The 23,257-nt window shown below is 49.3% G+C and overlaps 2 protein-coding genes across 3 annotated transcripts in view; both read left to right on the top strand.

Moving 5' to 3' along the window:
- LOC138165077 (cilia- and flagella-associated protein 57-like) overlaps positions 1–5,145 on the top strand; it is a 55,833-nt gene extending 50,688 nt beyond the window's left edge. Inside the window, exons 18-22 of the mRNA XM_069093211.1 lie at positions 2,481–2,597; positions 3,357–3,491; positions 3,574–3,717; positions 3,997–4,129; positions 4,693–5,145. Of these exons, the coding sequence (XP_068949312.1) occupies positions 2,481–2,597; positions 3,357–3,491; positions 3,574–3,717; positions 3,997–4,129; positions 4,693–4,898 (735 nt within the window). The 3' untranslated portion in view covers positions 4,899–5,145. The remainder of the gene's footprint in view (positions 1–2,480; positions 2,598–3,356; positions 3,492–3,573; positions 3,718–3,996; positions 4,130–4,692) is intronic.
- A 5,951-nt stretch (positions 5,146–11,096) lies between these two features.
- LOC138165074 (transmembrane protein 125-like) lies at positions 11,097–20,836 on the top strand. Of its 2 annotated transcripts, XM_069093206.1 has the most exons (3): positions 11,097–11,270; positions 15,163–15,262; positions 15,459–20,836. In XM_069093206.1, exon 3 carries the CDS (start codon positions 15,607–15,609, stop codon positions 16,318–16,320), a length of 714 nt encoding a protein of 237 aa, XP_068949307.1. In that variant the 5' UTR covers positions 11,097–11,270; positions 15,163–15,262; positions 15,459–15,606; the 3' UTR covers positions 16,321–20,836. The 2 variants fall into 2 exon arrangements, with proteins under 2 accessions (XP_068949307.1, XP_068949308.1); XM_069093207.1 differs by lacking the exon at positions 15,163–15,262.
- The last annotated feature ends 2,421 nt before the right edge of the window (positions 20,837–23,257 follow it).

Genomic DNA, 23,257 nt, shown 5'->3' with positions numbered 1-23,257 from the left:
AAATTCTGCCTCGGTCACTAACTAGTTGTGTGATCCTGAGCAAATCACAACCTCTCTCTCCCTCAGTTTCCTCATCTGCAAAATGGGGACAATAATAGCACCTGTCTCCAGGCTTGATGGGGTAACCTGTACAAAGGGCTTTGCAAACTTTAAAATGCTATGTAAATGCCAACCATGATTACTATTTTCCTTTTTAAAAAGGTCCAAACAACATTTGCCCTTCTCCAGTCTATTTTCCGCGATCCCTCCCATGGCACTGACAGTGAATACATCAGACAGTTCTTGTGGCATCCAATGAGCCTTTCCCCTGGGCCAGGGGCCTCACCTGCTGCATCACCTTGCTCCTTCTCGGTCATTTTGGTTCTGTTCCTTGGAGTCCTTGGCTTCTCAGGAGAGAAGCATGTCAGAAAGCAGCCTCTCCTGTGCTGGGGGAGGAATCCTTCTGCACCTCCAGTGCTCGTCAGCCTTGGAGACCTCCGGGGAGGGTCGGTGCCAGGCTCCGAGCAGGCTCATACTCCCGAAGCTTTTACAGACAACGAATCTTCACGTGCCTCGCAGACACGTGTTTCCACTGCTCCTCATTCCGTCTGCTGGGGCCAAAACCAAATCTAACCTGTCTTCCACGAGGCCGCTCAGCCCTCCGAAACCTGAAGACGGCAGAGCTACTCATCCCAAAAGATTCTCCTCTTCCAACCCTGGCTCTTTGAACAGATCCTCACTTGGCAGTATAGCCCCTGGGTGGGGTCTCACATGTGGATTGTACTCTAAGCCCCAAGTGAAGGGAGCAGAACCAGGAGAAGGATTTATACGGAGGTAACAGCACCAGACAACAACGTAGGGAAACTTCAGAACCTGGTGAAGGTAATAAACAGCCAGCCTCGATTCTACAGGACCTGGGATGAAGCATGTTACTCACCTCTGGGCATGCGGTGCCTGAGAGACAGACCTGTTTGGATATGGCTGACCACTCTGGGAATCTGCTTGACCTGACTATGCATGTTTATTATTAGGGATTTTTTTTTTCTGTTTTTAATTGGGGAGAGAAAAAAAGTAAGTTCGGAAGAAAGTACAGCAGGAGAGTTTTGGAAGTCAATCAGCGAGCATTTCCTAAGCACCCAAGATGCAAATAAAGGCAAAAACACAGTCCCTGCCTTCAAGGAGCTCACCTTCTGGGGAAAAGACTAAGTTGGAACAATTGGTGGCTATTGAACATATACAAATTAGTGGAAGTAACCCCAGAGAGAAGGCGCAAGAAGGAAGCCAGGAGGCTGAGACAGGGAGGGAGGGCATTCCAGGTATGGCGGCAGCCAGTACAAAGGCCCAGAGATGGGAAATGGAGTGTTATATTGGACCAAGAACCAAGAGGCCAGTGTGAAGAAACCATGGGTGTAGGGTGTAAGGAGCTTGTAAAGTTAGGAAATGAAATCAAACATGGCATCTTCTATCTGATCTTAGATAATATGGAGCCGCTGGAATTTATTGCACACGGATTGACGTGGCCACTCATGCAAAATCACTTTGGAATCTGTGGGTAGGACTGAGAAAGGAAAGTGTGGGATTCATCACATGCTTGGGTCTTGGCTGATGGGTGTGGTGGCGCTCAGCTGCCAGGGCAGTGGAAGTGGTGGATCTGTGGGTCTGGACTGCTGTGGGCCACCTAGACCAGGCATTGACACTAAACCTGGCACCCAGGTGATGGGCTCTGGGAGGCTCAAAGCTTCTGGAGGAGGGGCAAACTAGCCCTGGCTGAAGTCAGGGCCGATCAGTGGTGGGGTCAAGCCCGGGAGGAGCCCCTGCGATGCCAGCCTGGGCGAGGCAGAAAAAACCAAACATGGAATGGAGAGTTGAAGTTTCCTATATAACCTCCTGCTTTCTTCCCTGTGTATGGAAGTGTTCATTGTGGGGAAAGGGAAGAGGGGGGAGGGGCAGGTCAGAATTTCTTTTAGAGAACGAATTTCTAAAAGAGGCTCCCTCCTGCCCTAGATTAAAACGCAAAGTCCCCTTTACACATTCAGCCAGACTGGCCTGCTTGCTGACTCACACACATGACAGCACCCCGTCTCCAGCCTCCAAGCCTTTGTCCAGGCGGTTCCAGCTGCCTGGAATGTACTCCCTCCTTATCTTCTCTTGGAACCCCTGGCCTCCTTCAAAGCTTAGCTCAGGTGTCACCTTCAGGAAGTCTTCCCTGATATCCCACTTGCTAGAAATGATTGTGTATATTTTTCTAAGTACATTCCATTGCCATTCCCCTTGCCCATGTAGGCTTCTTGAGGGCACAGACTCGCTCCCATTTTTGTATTTCTCATGCCTAGAACAGTGCCGGGCATGCAGTAGGTGCTTGATAAATGTTCGTGGAATGGCCCTGTTTGTAAAATGGCTAGTTTGGGGGGCGCCAGGGAACGGAGCAGGCTCTGAGGGGGTGGGGCAATTGTGCTCCTCTGGTCCACCCTGACGCCCTACTCTCTCCTCTTTTTCGGCAGATGGAGGCGGAGCTAGAGCGTTTCCATAAACAGAACACACAGCTGGAGCTGAACATCACTGAGCTGTGGCAGAAGCTCCGAGCCACCGACCAGGAGATGCGCCGAGAGCGGCAGAAGGTAGGTGGGATGCCCGGGGTGGGGTTGGGGGGGGGGGAACCTGCCTCCATTGATGGCTCAGTGTCCCTAAAAGCCTGCCCACTTCTCCGCTCTGGCCGCTTCTGCTCTGCCTCAGTAGGGCAGACCCTGAGAGGGTCTCAGATACCAGGAGAACTCTCCTAAGCTGCACAGACGTCCGGGGGTGGGGATGGTGGCTCCCTTTTCCTGGAGGTGTGAACCAGCACCCGCTTGGACCCAAACCAATAGAAGAGATGAAGCCTGAGTGACTCTGACAGGTCCTGGAGCAGCACAGCTCAGAGCTGGCTGGTCAGAGGGCTCTGGTGACTGTGACTTCTTGATGAGGGATGGGGCCCAAGGGCTTATCTGTCCCTAGAAGACTGAACAGAAGGAAACAAGGAAGCCAGTGGGGTCCGCCCTCTCCGACCCTGCCCGGCTCACTTGCTGAGGAGGACCAGCAGTACTGGATCCAGGATACCTTGCTGGGGGAGTAGGGGGCTTGTGGCACAGGCTGCCATTGGCGACATTCCCCAGGGACAGATTCTGGGTGAGAAACTGAGACTGTAAGCATCGGTACAGGACCCCACATAGGCCCGGGCATCTAGATCTTGTGACTGGGGTCTTCCACTGTCCAGGCCTCATCTTCCCTCCTAGCAGAGGCTGGGGGATTGATGAATCAGGGTCCGAAGACCTGACTGGAGCCTAGGAGAGCCCCTGGCCTCTGCTGGCCCTGGCCTGCGGCTAAGCAGGTGCTACTTTCAGGAGCGGGACATGGAGGCTCTGGTCAAGCGGTTTAAGATCGACCTTCATAACTGTGTGGGCTACATTCAGGAGCCGCGGCAGCTGAAGGAAAAGATCCGCTCTCTCTTTGACAAGTACGTCCAGCAGGCCGACATGGTGAGTGGGAGCCCTCCCCCCACCTCTAGCCCGGCCTGGGAGCCCTCCCTGCCCACCTGGCCTGTCCGCCCTCCTCCCACAGGTGGAGATCGTGGGCGTGGACACCGATCTGCAGCAGGAGTACATCCGGCAGAGAGAGCACCTGGAGAGGAATCTGGCCACCCTCAAGAAGAAGGTGCTCAAGGAGAATGAGCTGCACCGCACGGACAACGTGCGCATCATGCAGGTAGGGGCGGCCGGGCTCCGGGCTCTGGCCAGAGCGGCCCGCAGCGGCCCTCGGGAGGGAGAGGAGTCGCGTCTGTCACGAGGGCACGGGCGACGCCGTGACAATCAGTGTGCGTCCCGGGCGGCAGGCTCTCCACGGGCCCCCGCTGACTCCGTGGGGAGCCCTCCTGTGCCGGCTGGGCCAGGAAGGGCACGCCGGTAACCGTGCCAAGGCTGCCGGCGGCCGAGCGGAAGGGGCGCCTGGATGGCCTGAGCGCTCGTGCCCCTTCCTCTGCTGCAGGAAAACGTGAGCCTGATCAAGGAGATCAACGAGCTGCGCAGGGAGCTGAAGATCACGCGCACGCAGGTGCACGACCTCGAGTCGGCTCTGAGGCTCATCAAGAAGCTCCGGCACCCGGACGTCCCTGAAGCAGGTGACTGCCGCAGCGCGCGGGCCCGGGGCGCCTGGGGCCGAAGCAGAGGAGAGACCCTCCGGTGCCTGGCTTCTAGACACACGCACATATACGCGCACGCGAACTCACACACTCTCGTTCTAGAGCCTGCCCAGCTCTTACCTCCGTGTCCCATGTTCTGTGCCCCCACACTGATGCCTGTGTGATCTTCTAGACATCTTGATCTCATTCCTATTCCTGCTCTCCCAGACGTCCAGACCTCGTTTCTGGGCTCGATTTCTAGACACCCTCACCTCTGGCCTTAGTCCTTTGTCTAATGTACTAGGTCCCTGGCCCTTACAGCTGTGCCTCATGTTCTAGGTCCCTGGCCCTTATAGCTATGACTCATGTTCTAGGTCTCTAGGCCCCATTTCTGGGTCTGAGTTACCTAGACTTCATTTCGCCGAACATGGCTCAGGAGGCCCCCCGCGCCAACCCCCCCCACACACACACACACACACAGCCCCCCACACCCTCCCGCCCTTGGGCCGGGCCCTGAAGTGGCTTTCACAGCTAGGTCTCTCCCTTCTTTTCCCTCCTCACAGCCCCCACCCTAGAGAAGCCCACCACTGTGGGGATTCTGAGACTGAAGGTGGAAGAAGAAACAGAGCGGATCATAGAAATGCAGCGGCAGGAGATTCGGCGCCTGCGAGACCATATCCAGGAGCAGGAGCAGATTCCGGGGCTGCACCCCCTGGGGAGGCTCCCCTCCCTGGAGAATGACAGGGGTCCGGAGAGCATGAACAGCTGAGCCTCTTGCCCCAGAGGCAGCCCCCAAGCTAGCTGCCCAGAGGCCTGGCCAAGGAGGCCTCTGGACTCGCCGGCCCCAGCTGGACTCCCGCCTGCTACAGCCACGCCCTGTTTCCTGAGCTCCGGGGGGAAGGAAGAGGGAGGAATAAAGAAAGATGCCTGCCCTCAGCCTTCCAAGCTTCAGTTACTGGGCTCTGGGCCAAAGGAAGGCAAGGGGCCTGTCAAGGTGGCTTGACACTATCCTTTCTCTGGGGTGGCCCTGGACCTTGCCCCCCTGCACAGATGGGCACAGTCTGCCTCCCCACTTCCCCTACTGGTTTTACTTAAAGTAAATTCATACAAACAAGGAAAGAAGAGGTGGAAGCAGTGTCCCCAGATTTTCTCTCATTTATTAAAATTTAATAATGCCAGCCCCCTCACCCACCCACTTACCCATGAGACTTCAGCCTGGATTCAGCCCCCATCTATGCTTTTCCTTGGAAGCTTAAATACATTCTGAGCCCCAGCTCTCCCTCTCATCCCTCCTGGGTTCCCCTCAACTACCCCCCTCCCCAGACCCTCCAAGATGCCCAGCCTATGCTGAAGTCCTTTCAGCCCCAACCCATTCTATTCAAGATCCCCTCTGAAGTCCTCATACTCCAGAACGAGGTTCCCCATCCTGGATTCCTTACCAGTGTTCCTGAATGGAGTTGGGCCTGGGTCTGGGCACTCTTCCTCTCAACCCTCACAAGGCTCTCAGTCCCAAATCCCTTCCATACCTTCTTGACTAGAGCCAGGCCTGAGCCTGAGAGCCCTCCCTCAACAACCACCATCTCCCTTCCCCAAATGAGTCATTCCATCCCTATCCTCTACCAGGAATGTTTTCCTATATGACTCCGCCCAGGTTCCACCTTAGCCCTTAGCACCTTGCCCCTAAAATTACCTCCCATTTGCCTGGTCTATATCTTGTATATATAAAGTTGCTTGAATATTGTCTTCCCCATTAGACTGTGATCTCCCTGAAGGCAGGGACTGGTTAGTTTTTTTTTTCCTTTTTTGTATCCAAGCATTTATCAAAGTGCTGATTCCATGGTAAATACTGATTGGTAATTACCACCCTAGCCACCACTGCCTGACTGGGCCAGTCTCTCCTGGTCCATACTGCCCAGAGCCACTCTGCAACCTAGGCAGGCCTAGCCAATGGAGTGGGTCCCAGCAGCAGCATGCAAGCTTTTTTTTTTTTTCCAAAAAGCAGGAAGCTTTTCATGGTCATTGTCTGCCTGAACCTCAGGTGACCCTTTGAGTTAGGTATGACAAACAGCACAGCTCCAAAGGAGGAAAGGCTTCCCAAGTGCTAAAGATGCCACAGGAGTGAATGAACAGCTATGGAACTCCCTGTCACTGGAGGTCTTTAAAGACAAGTTGGATGGCTGTTAGCTTGAGAATCCATTTCTGACAGGCTCTGATTCTAGGTTCAGAGAAATGATTGTGGCAAGGTCACTCCTCTAGTGATGGATGGGATGGGGCCACACCGGAATCCAGGTGTCCTGATTCCTGGATGATCCGCAACCTCTATACCATTCATGAGGCAGGAACAAACACACATCAGTCCAGGCAGAGCTAGAATAATGGTATCTCAGATGCAAAAGGGCCCTTGGAGACCCCACATGCAAACACAAAGCCCTTCATCACCTCTGACTAATGTGGTAGCCACATGGTATAGTAAAAATTGCCCTGCATTTGGGGTCAGAGGGCATGAATTTGAATCCCCACTCTGCCATTGACTGCCCATGTGGCCTTGGGTAAATGCACTTTAATTTGTCTGGACTTCAGTTGTGAAATAGGGGCAGGGAGAGGGGGAGATGGGCTCACTAACCTCCCAGGGTCATCCAGCCTCTTCTGGAAAACATCTGGTGAAGGGAAAACCATGATCTCCCCAGGCAGTACATTCTTCTTAAGGATGGCTTTCATTGGCAGAAAGATGCATGTGCTATCCAGGCAAAATATGCCTCTTTACAACTTTTGCAAAATGATTCATCATTTACCAGGTATCAACTATGTGTGCAGGCTAGGCTCTGGGGGTACAAAGACAAGAAATAAAAGAATCCCTGCCCTCGAGGAGCTTCCATTCAACTGGGGAGAGGGGGACACAAACTGTTCACCAATAAGTCCAGTACAAGGAAAAATTGAAGGTGAGAGATGATTACAGCTGGGGGCATCAGGCAGGCTTCTAGGAAATGAGTGAAAGAAGGGTGAGAAGGCTGTCACTGTCCAGTAGATAAGGTGCTAGGGTTGATGCAGCATCATCACCCCAAGCATCAAGAAGGATGGACTAAGGCTCTCCCCATGTTCCTGCCACCACTTCTCACAGGAAAGACCCTGCATCCCTGGCCACCCTCTTCAGTACTGAATGTTTTTCTCGTGCCTTGGTCCAGGAGGAGGTGGCAGGTCCAGGTCTCTCAGTCACTCCCAGACAGTGCCTTTGCACTTATTACTTCTTACAGCAACAAAAATGATAATGTTTGAATAGAACTTTTAAGGTTTGCAAAGTACTTTCTTATTTGATCTTCAAAACAACACTGAGAGGCAGATGCTATTTTTTTTTAACAGATAAAGAAACAAAGCAGCAAAGGTTAGCCTTGCCCAAGGTCATAAGGCTAGGAAGTGTCTAAGATTGGATTCAAACTCAAGTCTTCCTAACTATAAGTCCAGGTGTAGCCACTGTGCCACCTGGTGGACTCCAGAATCCTCCTCACCCCACCTGCACACTCTAACCTAGCTTCCAGTCTCCTCCTGCGAGTTTTTCATCCTTCATTATTTCTCTTGGTTTTGGGTTTTTCAAGTCTTCTTCCTCATTCTGTACTTCTGTCCATCCCTTCTTTCACCTGTGTCTACCTATTCAACTCACCCTATCAGCTCCCTTTGAATTTCTCAATCCCTGATCCTCTTGCCAAGCCCCAGCCCTTGTTACTCCCATTTCCCCCCTTCTCCACTTCCTGTCTCACACTCCTGAAGAAAGACATGTGACCTTGTTGACTGTATACATGACAAATGGGTAACTGAATCTGAGCTGGTTCCTCATCACTGTCCAGAAGCTTTTCCTTCCCCCATGATTGACTTTTGAATTGTCCTCTGCACAATGGCTGCTCCAAACTTCCTCCTCTCTCCTTTAGCCCCCCCAACCCTGTCATCAGAGAACCTCAACTCCTCCTTAACTGAGAAAATTCAGGCCATTCATCACAAGTTCCTTCTCCTCACCAGGGCCCTCCAACTGGGCTGCCCTTGATCCCATTCCCTTCTGTCTCCTCCTCTGCCATTTTCATCCTCAAAGTCTTTTCCTCTATGGGCTCCTTCCCTGATACCTATGAACATGCCCAGATCTCCCCCATTCTTTGGAAACAAAAACAGTATGCACTTTCACTTGACCCTACTTTCTCCTTCAAGCTATTATCCTATATCTTATTAGGATGAATGAATGAATGAATGAACAAACAAATGAATGAAAGAATGAAAGAATGAATGAGGGGGAAAAGCATTTACTAAGCACCATGCACCAAGAGCTTTAAGATTTAAAGAAAGAATCCAGATGGTTCCTGCTTTCAGGGAGCCCACAATCTACCAGGGGAAGACAGCACATAGAAGAGGGTTTGGGTGCAGGACAGATGGAAAGATCCAGGAGGGTCTTAGAACACAGTGATAGACAAGATGATAAGACTTGATTGACTATCTAGTTTGCCTGGAATGTGGAGGGGAGATACATCTTCAAAGAAGGTAAAATATGTAAAGGACTTTTCAAACTCTAAAATGACATATAAACATTAGCTATGTCATATCAGTATAGAGGCCAGTATGTGGTACAGTGATGGACCTGGAGTCAGGAAGACCTGAGTTCAAATCCCATCTCAGACATCTGTGTGACTCTGGGAAAGCCTTTACCTATGTCTGCCTGAAAAAAATAGGGACAATAATAACAGCTACCTCCCAGGGTTATTGCAGTGCTCTGCAAACCTTAAAGAACCATATAGATGCTAGCTAGCTTAATTATTATAATTATATGTAATTCATTATTAGATCTTCTTCAGTGTCATTTTGATTTATAAAACCATATTGATTTCTGAGATTGAGTCAAGGACTTTTGTGATTAGAACTTTCTTTTCTGGCTCTAGGTAGCTGAGAAGGTGGGGACTACAAAGGCAGGGGCAAAAGCCAGGTCTCCACCAGGGTTGTTCTAGTGAACAATGGCAGGTGTTTACATGGACAAATACTTAAAGTTGCAAGGGAATGTAGAAGCCATAGGATCCAACCTCCCCCATTTTTATAGAAGTCAGAGAGGTTGTGACTTGTCCAAGGTCATACTGGTAGTCAATAGCAAAGTTCTTCTCCCTTTTACAGACAAATTCCTAGGAAGCTTTATCTAATACACTCTGGCCTCCATTTCCTTACTTCCAACTCATTTCTCACATTCCTCCAGTTGGGCTTCCAACTCTACCACCCAACAGAAGTGTTCACTTCAGGGTCACCCAACGATGATTCAACTGCTCCATTCAGCATTTCTCCGTCTTGTCTACCTTCCTCTCATCCACTTCTCCTCCTTTGGCTTGCACGCTGCCCCTGTCAGGTCAGTCTATCTCTTTGCCTCGACCATCCTCTCTTCTCTCTATACTCTCTCACTTGGTGATGTCTCCAGCATCCATGGGTTCACCTCTATACCAATGATTCCCAGATCTATGTGTCTAACCCTCTTCTCTCTTGAACTCTAGGCTCACACTTTCCATTGGACATCTGCATTATGATTAGACTGGAAGATACTTGAGGGCAGGGAATGTGTTTTCCCCTTTCTTTGTATCCCTAGTGATTAGCACAGTGCTTGGCACATAGTAGGTACCTGAGAAGTACTTATTATATCACCACCTGTATTTCCCATAGGAATTTCAAACGTATCATGGCCAAATCAGAACTCATTATATTCCCTGCCCTCAAGCCCCTCCATCTGCCCAGTGTTCTCATTTCTGTCCAGATCACCATCATTCTTCCAATCACCAAGGCTCACAACCCCCTACTCATTCTCACCCCACATTTCTAAATGGCTGTCACGTCTTGTCAACTCCTCCTCCACATTCTTCCAGCTGCCCCTGCTCTTCACTCACATAGCCCCAAGCCTCAGCCCCTGTATCTTCACAGCCTGGCTCCAGCCCACCTCTCCAGCCTTACAGCCCTTGAGTCCTTCCCACACACTTGTCAGTTCAGTTCATTTGGCCTTGCTGGTTCCCTGTACACAGCGCTTCATCTGCCAACACTGTCCCTCGGCTCAGGCTGTCCCTCCCTGAGACTGCCTCTTGGAATGCCTGGCTTCCTTGAACCCTGCCTTGTCTAGGGTGCTCCCACCTAAATCATCAGGCAAGGACTTGACTGTATACAAATTGCATCCCTGAGTAAACTCCATGAGGGTAAGGACTGTTTGGGGCTTAATAAATGTTCAGTGGATGGAAGTGAATGGGACTGAAATCAGGGAGGGATAGGCTTATCAAGGCTTGACAGAATTCAGACCTTCCTCTCCCATCAGGATCTGTCAGGAAGGACAGGCAGGATCCAAACTATCCCATTGGGCTGGGCTCCCCATGAGATCTAGATACTCCCCAACCATCAGCTTTAAACAGCCTGAAGGGATGGGGCCCAGGGAAGACTTGGGGCCCCACTGGGAGCAATGCACCAAGACCTAGGAGGAATGGCAGGGTGGACAGTGAGAGGGCCTGGAGCTGGGGGGAGGGGGAGGGCAGTTAGAACTCCTGGGGGTATATTGGGAGGGCCTTTCTGGGTCAGGGGTGGCTTATCCTGGGACAGTGGTGTTTGTGGGGCAGAGAGCCAAGGGTATATCAGGAGGGCTCTATAGTGGATGTGGGGATGGGATAGAAGGTATGTGATGAGGGCAGTTAGGGAACTATTTCCGGAGGGACCAATGGCCTTGGGAGAACCGGAGGAGCAGGTGGACAGGCAGCATTCTTCCTCCTCCTCTACTTCTAGCCGCCACCTTCGTTTGTCCCTCCTTTTCCTCCTCCTCCTCCTCCCAGGACAGATTGGCCCTGAATTGGAGGGATCCTGTTTCCAGTGAGGTCCCAAGCCCTGCCCAGACAGGGAATGTCATCACCCAGGTCCTCCCGTAAGAGCAGGAGGCGGGCAGACAGATCAGCAGCAGCCAATCAAGGGAAAGTTTCAGGGACAGGAAGGGCCACCTGCTGCTGGCCCTGCCTCCTCCCCCAGCTCACCTGAGGCTGGCAAACATAGGTAATCTTCCGTCTGGCTTTTCCTCGGGGTTTTGGCCCCCTTCTGGGCCACTGCTGTCCCACCTTGTCAGCTTCTGTCTTTGGACCCTATGGACCCACACCTCTGCCTGCAGGTCAGTCCTCAACCTGTGCCTCCTTGAGATCCCAGACCTGGGGAGGGAAGGGGGAAGGGAGGGAAGGCAAGCAGGAGCCCAGCATACACCGCCCCACCCCCACCTCTATCCTGAACTCCTGGACAAGTCACAAGTCACTGACCTTCCTTGGGCCTGTCAAATAAAGATGACGAAAGCTGACCTGCCCTGGCCACCTCCCAGTGAGAGGACATGAGGAGTGATGTGCGGAGGGTCTGCGGAGACCAAAAGTCAAAGTCGGGCAACTAAAAGTACACACCTCCCCAACCCGCCCCTCTCCCACCCCCCAGGACTTAAGGGCTCTGTCTAGGGGAACTGCAGCCACACCTCCTCCCATAAATTCCAGGACAAAGCTGGCTCCTCTCTGGTGGGAGCCCTCCAGTACTCAGACTCAAAACTTACCACCACCACCTTCCACTCTGGGACATCTGTCAGTGGGGAGAAAGTTTCCCCTAACATTCAGCCTCATCTGGTTTGCAATGTCTTCCCCCCACCCCCACCTCATCCTCCCTTTACTTGAGAGACCTTCAGACATCTCTTGAGCATCCCCTGAACCTTCTCCAGGCAAAACACCCAGAGGTCTTTCAACCTAGCCTCCTGTCATGGGCACCAATCCCTCCCCCATTCTGGCGGTCAGCCAATCATCTTTCCTTTTCTGACATGGTTATTCCAGTAATAGGAGAAGGGAATGCTATGGAGTTTATTTAGCTATTAGCAAAGCTTTTAGTAAAATGTCTCATGCTATTCTAGTGGAGAAGATGGAGAATATGGGCTGGATGGTAATTCAATCAGATACATGTGGAACTAATTGGATGGCCAGGCTCAAAGAGTAGGTAATAGTTCATGGTTCCATGTTACCATGGCAAGCAGTCTCCGGTGGAGGAAGGATAATGAGCTCTGCTTTTGGACATGTTGAGTTCGATACATCAATGGGACATCCAGTTCAAGATGTTTAGAAGACCAATTAATGGGGAGAGCCTGAAGCTCAGGAGGGCCTGGGACTGGATGTACAGATCTGGGAGTCACTTGCCTAGAGATGATAATTGACCCCATGATGATCCCCAAATAAGAGTATATATAGAGAAGCAAAGGCCCAGGACAGAGCTTTGGGGGACATCCACAGTGAAGGAGTATGGTGATCCAGCTAAGGAGATTGAGAAGGGGTGGTCGGTCTGGTCGGAAGCAAGTAAGGAGAGGGTAGTTTTCCAGGAATCCAGAGAGGAGAGAGGAAAAAGTTATCAATGTGTCAAAGGCTGCAGAAAGTGTAAGAAGGATGAAGTCTAAGAAAAGGCCTTTCAATTTGCCTATTAACAAAGATCACTGGTACCTTTGGAGAGAGGGGTTTGGGTTGAATGTTGAGGTTGGAAGCCAGGTTGGAAAGGGTTGAGAAATGAATGAGAAGAGAGAAATCAACAACAAATGTAGACAGCTGTTTGTAGGACTTTGTGAAAGGGAGAAGAGATATAGCTTGAGGTGATGGTGGGATCAAATAAGATCTGAGGTTTTTTTTCCAGGTTAGGGGAGAGATGAGTTTGTAGATAGCAAATAAATAGCCAGGAAACACAGAGGGATTGAATATTAGACAGAGGAGAGTATGATGGGGGGTTCTGCTGGAGATGTGTTGGAACAGAAACACCTGTGCTTGTAGAGGGGATGGAACAGGAACAGCTATGCTTGTAGAGGGGATGGAACAGGAACAGCTGTGCTTGTAGAGGGGATGGAACAGGAACACCTGTGCTTGTAGAGGGATCTGCCTTGGCAAGGAGGGCTACTTTTTTTTTATTTTCTTTCCCCTATCCATTGAGGAGGCAAGAAATATAACAATTATATATATGAAATTATACAGAACATTTCCACATGTCATGTGGCAAAAGAAAAAATTTTCTTAATGCTTTAATCTGCATTCAGAGTTCATCAGTTCTCTCTCTGGAGGTTGATAGCATTTTTCATCATAAGTCCTTTGGTATTGTCTGGATCATTGTATTGATCAGAGTAGCTAAGTCTTTCAAAGCAGACTATTTTTACAATATTGCTGTTATTATGTTTTCTTTGTTCTGCTCACTTCACTCTGCATCAGCTCATATAGATCTTCTCAAGTTTTTCTAAAACTATCTCCTTCATCATTTCTTACAGCATAATTAATAGTATTCCATTACAATCATATAGCATAACTTGGTTAGCCATTTCCTAATTGATGGGCATCCCCTCAATTTCCAATTCTTTACCACCACAAAAAGAGCTGCTATGAATATTTTTGTACATATGGGCCCTTTTCCTTGTCCTCTGATATCTTCAGGATACAACCCCAATATTAGTATTGCTAGATCAAAGGGTATGCATAGCTTTATAGCTGGGAAGGGTTACTTCTTCAGAGACTGGAATGAAGGAAGAGATAGTGAGGAGAATACGTCAGGGAAGTGTAAGACGAGGAGGGGGGGAAAGAGGTAGCTTAAGGTGAATGGCCTCATTTTTCTCAATAAAACTGTGAGGTAACACAGCAAGAATCAAAGGATTGCCTTGCTGCAGTAAGGACCCAATTAAGATTAGCCAACAGATTTGTAGTGGACCCAGTCAGTACAGTTGGGTGACTTCCTGATCTCACAGGAATTGATAGGACAAGGGATGTGAGGATAGAGGACAGTAGGAAGGTGAATTAGCTCCAAATCAAGATTGGGAGAGAAGAAAGTGAAGCAACAGCCAGAGAGAAACCCTAGGGACTAAGGGAGGCAAGGAGGGAGGTCATTTTGAGCAGAACAGGTATCAGAGGAGTGAGGCAGAGGGAGAGATGGAATGATGGGAGGTTAGGATCCCATAGAGGATTTCCAGATTTGTGAAGACTTGTGGATGAAAGTAAGGTCAAGGGTTTGATCATCCCTAAATATGGCTAGGGTAGAGCTATGGAGGAGGAGGTCATGGCAGTTGAAGAGGTTGGGAATTGGGAGATCAGGGCATTTGATGAAACATCAGTGTGTATGTTGAAGTCTCCTAGTACAGTGGTAGAGGTGGTAAGGAAGACTGTGAGTCAGGAATTGGCTTCCTCGTGAAAGAGGAGAGAATTGGAGGTGGTGAATAATGGTTTCTGGGATGTGGACTGGGTGACATCCCATAGAAGTGATTGAGCCATGGCAGCAGAAGGAGGGTCTAGAAGTGGCAGTGGAGAGTATGAGAAAAGATGCCACCAGTGCTGGAGAGGATGACGATAGATGCCACGTATGGACAGGGAGCAAGATCTCAGTGAATGCCAGAAAGGGGAAAGATCACTGGAGGAGCAGTACTCAAAGTCTAGACTGGGGGTCCCTGGAAATCTCCAGCCTTTTTCAGGAAGTCTATGAAATCAAAATCATTTTCATAATACCAAAATTTTCATTTTGAATATAACAACTATCAATAGGTATAATCCGTGTTAATCAAAGCTGGGGGAGGGGAGAGCAGACAGGATATCACATTTTTAAGAGTGTAAAAGGATCTTGAGACCCAAAAGTTTGCAAACCCCTGGGTTAGAGAAGGAAAGAAACATGAAGGTGTTTGTTATAAAGCAGGACTTCCAGAAGGCCCTTTGCCAGGGAGGGGCTTCCTACTGATGTGGGCACCTGGCTTCACCCACTACCTTCTCCTTATTGATCAAGAGCACAGGTACAGTTTGTTTTCAGGTCCTGGGTGGGCATTAGGGGCCCAGACCTGAGTGTAACATCTAGCAAGTGCTTGCAATTATCCAGGATGGTGTAGACCTAGAGATGGTCCCCTTCCCCTTTGGGAAAAGGGTTCCAGCTCTCTGGGTGCTGAAGGGTTACGTTGCAGCCCCATGAGGCTGGTGGTGACAAGAGGCAGCTGAGGTCATGGGAGTGGCCTGAGGTTCAATGGGCCTTTATTCTAGGCCCTGCTGGGGACAGTGCTGAGAGCCCAGCTTTGGAGCTGTCCAGATAGGAGCCCCATCAGCTTACCATGAAGGAGCCAGAACCCTGCAATCTTGGAAGGTGGGGAGAAGGGCTGCTGGGAGGATGGAAGGGGAGAGAGGTCAGGGGCACTGCTGGGGAAGGGGGGAATCCCTCAAAGGGCCTCAGGATTCCAGAGAGGGGGAGGGGAAGGGTACTGGAGAGGAGAGACAGAGATCTTCCCAGGGTACCTTTCAGGAGCAGCAAGCATGGATTTCATCTCTCTCTGTTTTCCTAGGTGACTTGACCCACAGGGCCTAGGCCCACTGTGGGTGGGGAGGGCAGCCATGAAACTAAGCCCTTGAGCCTCCCAGTGACTCTTCCTAAGTTTCCCTGGGCTCTCCGGGCTCCCTGCCTGCCCTGGTCCTCTCGAGCGCAACTCGAGGATGGCCCAGCTGGAAGCATCCCCTGGTCTGCAGCAGCACAGGGTGTCCGTGCCTGTGAGCGGGGCAGGAGCTCCAGCTGCACTGGAGGAACATGTGGAACTGTGGTGGTCTCAGGAGCCCCGGCGTGCAGCATTGTGCTTCTCCGTGGCTGTGGCGCTTGTGGCCGGCTGTGGAGCAGGTGGGGTGGCCCTGCTCTACTCCACCAGCAGCCGCTCAGGTGAGTGGCGCCTGGCCATGGGCACCGTCCTCTGCCTATTGGCCCTGCTGGTGCTGGTAAAGCAGCTGCTGGGCTCAGCCGTGCAGGATATGAACTGTATCCGGCAACCCCAGCACGTAGCCCTGTTGCGCAGTGGGGGAGGAGCAGACAGTCTCGTGGTCCTGATCAGTGGCCTGGTGCTACTGGTCAGTGGCCTAGTGCTGATCAGCCTGGCTGCTTCCCCGGCTTCTGGACCCGGCCCCAGCCCCAGCCCAGCCAGGCCCCTGGCCACTATGCTAACTGCGGGCATCATCCTGGGTGTCTTGGGGGCCCTCCTGCTGTTGGGACTGTTGCTGTACCAAGCAGGCATGGGAGGCCGCTGCCTCCTGCCCACCACAGCTATGGGCCCAGGTCGAGGCCGGGGACCAGGGGGCAGCAGCATCTTCAGTATATCTGGACGGCTGCCAGCCACACCCAGCATCGCCAGCCTCCTTGGACTGGGCCATGGTAGCAACTGAAACCCCTCTGACTTTCACTAGTGACTTCTAGGTCCAGCTACCAGCCTCTGCCCTCTGGCCTCCCACCCCACGGGCAACCTGCCCCACCAAGCACCATCTTCCAGCTGCCATTCCCTTGTCTCTGCCTTCAGGTTCTATCTCCATTTTCTTCCATCCTTCTCTGACCTCCAGTACTCACCTCCCAGGACCCTTCTTCAGTCCCCTTCTTTGTTCTCCCACCTTCCATCATCACTAACAGGTCTGGCTTACATGTCATGTTGGTCAATGTAGTCTTGCTTGGACATGTCTATTTCTGTGATCAGAAACCCCCTATTTGTCCTGTGTCCCTTTCCCACACACAAAAACTCCATTCTTCCTGGGGATCACCAGACCTTCCACCTTCTAACAAGTCCTAAAAGTGGCCAAGCAGAAAATCCTCCATCCCAAATCAGAGACTCTCTCTGAACCCCTTTACATGAGATATTTGTAAAGCATTTAGCAGAGTACCTGGTACATCAAAGTGCTTAATAAATGCTTGTTAACCTCTCCCCCCACCTCAGAGATATCCCATGACCTCCATTCCATCTCAGGGACCCCCTTTAACCTCTCCATCCCAGCTCAGAGATCCCCCTTCTGACCCTTACCAGATCAAGGACCCCCTGATCCCCCCTATCCCAGCTCAGAGATTCCCCTCTGATTCTCTCCTCAGCTCCTCTGTGACTCCCGCAGCCCACAGAACCTCCTCCTCCAACACCATTAACCCCTCTCATCTCAGACCAGGCTCCCAAATAAAGGTGCTAGACAACACCATACAATGCAGTCCACATTTATGAAGCATTCCTGTGCATGAGTTCTTAGATCAGACCCTGTTCTGGCCCTGGGGAGGGCTCAGGGGGATACCCCACAGCTGTGGCTCACAGTGAGCTGTATTATTTCAGGGAGACCACTGGAGAGGTGCAAACCCAGAGCTTGGTGGAGCCTGAGGCATCACAGGTGTAGAATGGAGGCATCCCCTTTTATAGATGAGGACACTGAGGCTGCCTAGGGCCACCCCCCATCATACAGCTAATATTAATTAGCAACAGATTTTTTTTAACTTCTAGCTGTGTCCTCTGGGGCCAAACAACATATTCATTAATGCCATGAGAACTTTTCAAATGCTTGAAGACAACAGTTGTGTGGCCTCAGCTTTCTCTTCTGAAGCCTAGTGAAGACTCTACCTTTGACACAAACTGTGTAACCTCAGGCAAGTTCTTTAGCCTGCATGAGCCTCATCTTTCAAGTGTCTGTCCCACGCATCCCACAGGACTGTGAAATTGTCAGGATCAAAGGAGGCAATGGGTAGCTATCCAGCAAAGTCCACAGATGTCAGGACTTGGTGCATGGAGGGCTAAGCATCCCCTGGTCCTTCATCCAAGCCTGGGCAGAGATGGTCCTGCCTGGCTCCCCTAGGCACTCTGGGGCTACAAAGCCCTTCCTAACCTACCACCCAGAACTGAACATAAGGGTCAGTCATGGGTCTAACCAAGGCAGCACGGTTAGTCTCTCTCTGAGATCTCCAGCTTCTTTAAGGCCTCCAGAATCTCAGGTTATCTCTGACATATATTGAGACTTCTGCAGTATGTAATATCTCTGGCATTTCTGGGGTCTCTAGGATCCTGAGTCTTCTCATGCTATTTATTCTTTTGGACAAGATGGAGAGAAGCAAGCTAGACTATGGTTCAGGTATATACATAAATACATACATGTGTGTATTCAGACATAGAAATAGCTAGACATGGAGTCTGGAGGGCCTGAGTTCAAAACCAACCTCAGACACTTCTAGCTGTGTGACCCTAGGCAAGTCAAGCAGTTTCTTCATCTATAATGGGAGAATAATAGTAATAGGGAGTTGTTCTTTAATGAGTTAATAGCAACATGGACAGAGGAATCTAGAAGAGTGCCTGGGGGATCTGTGCTAATTAATATTTTTATCAATGACTTAGATAAATGCATATATGGTATGCTCATTATATTTTCAGATGTCACAAATCTGGAAGGAATAGTTAACACACAGAATGAGAGAGTCACGATCCAAATATATATTATTTGGCTGCAGCATCAAACTGAATCTAATAAGGTGAAATTTAATAGGGCTGTACATAAAGTCTTTCACTTGTGTTTTTGTTTTGGAGGGGGGAGGGCAGGGCAATTGGGGTTAAGTGACTTGCCCAAGGTCACATGGCTAGTAAGTGTCAAGTGTCTGAGGCCGAATTTGAACTAAGGTCCTCCTGACTTCAGGGCTGGTGCTCTATTCACTGCACCACCTAGCTGCGCCATTTACTTGTGTTTTAAAAAAACAATTTGTACAATTATAGTATCAAGGAAACATGGCTAGACAATACTTCCTGTGGGAAGGAAAGATCTGGGGGAATGGATAAGTGTTCAACAAATATGAACCAACAGTTCTCGAAAGAATTACAAATTATTGACAACTATATGAGCAAACACTCCAAATCACTAACAAGAAAAATGCAAGTAAAAACAACGTTGCCTCATACCCAGAAAATTGGCAGATTGACCCAATATGGAAGTGGTCCATGTTGGAAGGACTGTGGAAAGATAGGCATACTAATGCACTGATGGTGGAGCTCTGGAAAGATTCCATTCTGAAAAGAAATTTATAATCATGCAAATAAAGTGGCACATAACCCAAGGTATAGAGTCAAAGGTAAAAGGAAAGATTCCACAGACATCAAAATATTCATAACATCTTTTTGAAGTAGCCAAGAATTGTCAACAAAGAAGATTCTCATCCATTGGGAAATGGCTAAACAAATTAATGTACATGAATATAATGGATTCTTGCTGGGCTGTAAGAAATTATGAGCATGAAGAATTCAAAGAAGCATGGGAAAACTTATAGGAACTTCTACCTCCAGATTATTTCACTTGGGGATTTCATCAGCAACCATGGTCTCAATTGTAGATGTCTCTCATATCTGTGTAACCCTAACTTCTCTCCTGAACTCCAGTCTCACATCTCCAACTGCCTTTTAGATGTCTCATACTGGGTGTCTTATAGACCTCCTAAACTCAGCCTGTCCAAAACTGAACTCATCATCTTTCCCTTCAAACCCTCCCCTTTTCCTAACTTTCCTCATACTGTCCATGGCACCACCCACCATCTCCCCAGTCACTCAGCCTCAAAATCTAGGTGTCAGTCTTGGCTCCTCACTCTCTTTCCCCCATCTCCAATCTGTTGCTTAGTCCTGTCAATTCTACCTTCACAACATCTCTCTCCTATGCCTCTCTCTCTCCTCTGTCACCACTCTGGTACAAGCCCTTGTCACCTCACTCCCAGACTATTGAAATAGCTTCTGGTTGATCTACCTGCCTTAGTCTCCCCATGCCAATCCTTCCTTCACTCAGCAGTCAAAGTGATCTTCCTAAAGTAGAGTTCTGACCCCATCACTACCTTCCACACTAGTGGCTCCCTATTACCTTCAAGATCAAATATAAAACCCCCTGTTTGGGGCAGCCAGGTAGCACAGTGAGTGAGAGCACTGGCTCCAGTGTTGGGATGACCTGGGGATCGAATCCAGGCTCAGACACTTAGCACCCACCCAGAAACACCTGGCCGTGTAACCTTGAGCAAGTTACTTAACCCCAATTGCTTTAAAAAAAAATAAAAATAAGATCCCCTGTTTGTCTTTCAAAGCCCTTCATAACCAGTCTTATGCCTTATTTCCTCACATTCCTTTTGATCCGAGTACACTGGCCTCCTTGCTGTGGTTTAACTACAGTCTTCTATCTCTCTACCTCCATGGTTTTCACTCACTGTCTGGAATGCTCTCCCTCTTCATCTCTGCCTCCTGGTTTCCTTCAAGTCCAGGACAAAATCCTACCTTCTACAAGAAATCTTTCCCAATCCCCCTTAATACTAGAATCTTTTCTCTGTTGGTGACCACCAGTTTATCCGGTCTACATCTCCTTTGTACACAGTTGTTAGCATTTTGTCTGTTCCTTTAGACTGTGAGCTCCTTGAGGGCAGGGACTTTTTTGTTGTCCTGTATCCCTGGTATTTAGCATCTAACTGGTATTTAATAAATGCTAGTTTAACTGACTGACTACTATAAAAGTTAAGTAACCAGAACCCAGAAAACAATGTATACAATGGCTACAACAATGTAAATTAAAAGAACCACTACCAAAAAAAAGGGGAAAGTAACTGGTTGTTCCTAGAGAAGAGATGAGAGAACCCACCACCCAGCCGCCTGTGCAGAGGCAGAGGGTTATGGGTATGGAACACTGCCTAACTCAGTCAAAATGTTGGTCAGTTTTACAGAACTAATTTTTAAATTTTCTTCTGTTATATGATATTGTTCTCTGGGGAGAGGAGGAGGAAGGACTATATTTGTAAATGAAAGTGAAAAAGAGATCAATAAAATTAAATAATTAACTTGGAAGGAAATAGGATAATAAATGTAGTCAGGTGGGGCGTTGGCTAACTTGCTATTCCAGGTGGTGATTACCTGAATAAATACACCAACCATCACCTCTCCTTGCTATGGTCTCAATTCATTGTTAAGTCTCTCTAGAGGTCACTACTAGCCTGGGGCTTGGGGATCTCAGGTATCATTAGCTGCAGTAATTAACTCTCTAGTTGACTCTGACCTCTTCTCAGCCTGAGCTAAGTAAAATCTGTCCCTTGTGGGTTAGCTTCCCCTGTCTCAATCTCCAGCCATGTATTTATTGGCTAAGATAAAAATTCTTGTAAATGACTAAACATTTTAATAACAGTCGATGCAGTTTGGGGTTGCTGGGAATCCTGAAATGTCAGGATACAGGGTGGCATCCACCTGGAATGAATTTACATACTCAAACCTTCTTCCAGTCTAGAGATAAGGTTTATGGTAATGCCTATAGTGCAGGCAACATTCTTAGGAAATCTGCTACTTAATGAGGGTGAGACTGATGCTTATATATTAAAAGGATCTGGATGGGAATAAGGAGTGGTGGGTAGTCTGGGGGTGGGCCAGGTGCAACAGTGAAAGCTACTGGAGTGATATAGGTGGGCTGGGATGGGCAGAGGCACCAATGATCTGGGCTGCTGAAATGGATGGGAAAATCCAGGGACTAGGTTGCTTTTCCTTTTAGGGGTCCAGGTCCCACCACTGCATCAGTACACCCCATCAGGAGTACAAAGGAACAGTTCCATTTTCATGTCTCTGTGCTGAGCCTCCCTTATCATCTATTGAAAGGGAAATAAATTTGGTGTTTTTCCAGGACAACATTCTGGGCAGGTGATGGGGGCTGGAGTGGTATAGTCACCCCAGATCTCCTCTTCTCTCCTGTCCTCGATTATTTAAAGGCATCTCTCCCACCTCCATGCAGGATCCTCCACAGCAAGAGTTGGGGATCAGTTCTGCCCTGGCTGCCCCATTTATGGTTCTCCACAGATTCTCCTCCTCTGGGCTTCAAGGTGGAAGCTTTTGAAGAGGAAAAAATTTAAAACCTCAGACGCTTGGGGAGCTCTAGGTGATAGCTGGATCTCCATAGCAATGCTCCTGAGAAAGAGAAGGGGACAGCTTAAGGTCTGGGGTTGAGTGGGCGGGATCCTTGATGTGCAATCAGCGGCTGGAAGAGTGGGTGCGGTCTTGGTGCAATCGTAAGAGAGACAGCTTTCAGGACTAAGTGGGTAACAGGCCCTCTGCCCCAGCCAGACCTGGTCAGGAGAACTGTGCTCAGCTCTGGGCAGCTCTCATTGGGAAGAGCACTGAGCAGCCACAGCGTCCCGAGGAGGGTAACTAGAATGGTGAGGGTCCCTCAGTCCAACCATTGGTCCAAGGAACTGAGGCCGGCAACCTGAGAATACTCAGGAGACTTCTGTTGTTTTCCCGTACCTGAAAGGCTCAGCTGAGAAGGGCTCAGCTTCCCAGAGGGGGGAAGCCAGGCACAATTAGGAGGTGTGCGAGAGCAGTTAAGTGTGCCGTCAGGAAAAGCCTAACAACTGGAGTTATCCAAAAGCAGGAGGGGCTGCCTAGAGTGGCATTCTTCTAATTCAGGGTAGCATGATAATTAATTACTAATAACAGCATGCATTTCTATAGCAATTTAAGATTTCCAAAGTGCTTTACAAATATTATCTCATTTTTGTTCTCACAGAAACCCTGAGGAGTAAGGTGCTATTATTATCCCCATTTTATAGATGAGGAAACTAAGGAAGAGATTTAGTAATTTGCCCAAGATTACACAGCTAGTAAGTATCTGATCTGAACTTGAACTCAGGACCAGGGGACGCTCTAACTGCTACACCACTAGCTATAGGACCAGAAAATCCCTGATTTCAAATCCTGCCCCTGGCACTTAGCAGTCATGTGATCATGGGCAATTCACTAAACCTCTCTCTGACTCAGTTTCTTAACTGACAAAGAAGGGATAATAATCCTTGCTTGCCAGCCTAAAAGTGTGGTATATGTAGAGCTCCCCAATTATTATTAACTAGAGGCCTTTGAGTGAAAGCTGGATGCAATCCAATCCAATAAGCATTTATTAGTGTAAGCCCATTGGTTCAGGATTCTCCTCATTGGTGGAGGTGAGTGCTGGGCCCTGTGTGAGGAACAGAGAGGAGCTGTCCAGAAGCGAGAGCTTCAGGTCTCAGAGAGTTCACAATTGGGATTCTTCAAACATCCATCCAGTTGACTTTCAGTTTCAAGAGAGGAGGTGGAAGAGACCAACCTGAATTCAGGTTTCTGAAGGAACAGGTTCTGGGAAGACCTGAGAGGAGCCAATAGTCTCCATCCTGTCCCAATTCCCAGCTTCCTCCACTGAGGCTTCTAGGAAATTTCCCTGGGTGAGATCTCAACCCCTTTCCCTCTGATAAACTGGGTTATCTTGATCCCAACTGGAGAGCACATTCATTTTATGTTGTCTGGTATCTATCCTCTCTGATTTCTGTTTGCTATGACTTGGACAA

This window comes from Petaurus breviceps, unplaced genomic scaffold (genome assembly GCF_028583685.1).
Source record: "Petaurus breviceps papuanus isolate PSGF00001 unplaced genomic scaffold, PetGlider_PUasm1.0 207, whole genome shotgun sequence".
NCBI lineage: Eukaryota > Metazoa > Chordata > Mammalia > Diprotodontia > Petauridae > Petaurus > Petaurus breviceps.
The sequence above is the reverse complement of the archived record's forward strand: the minus strand, read 5'-3'. Positions and strand labels throughout refer to the sequence as shown.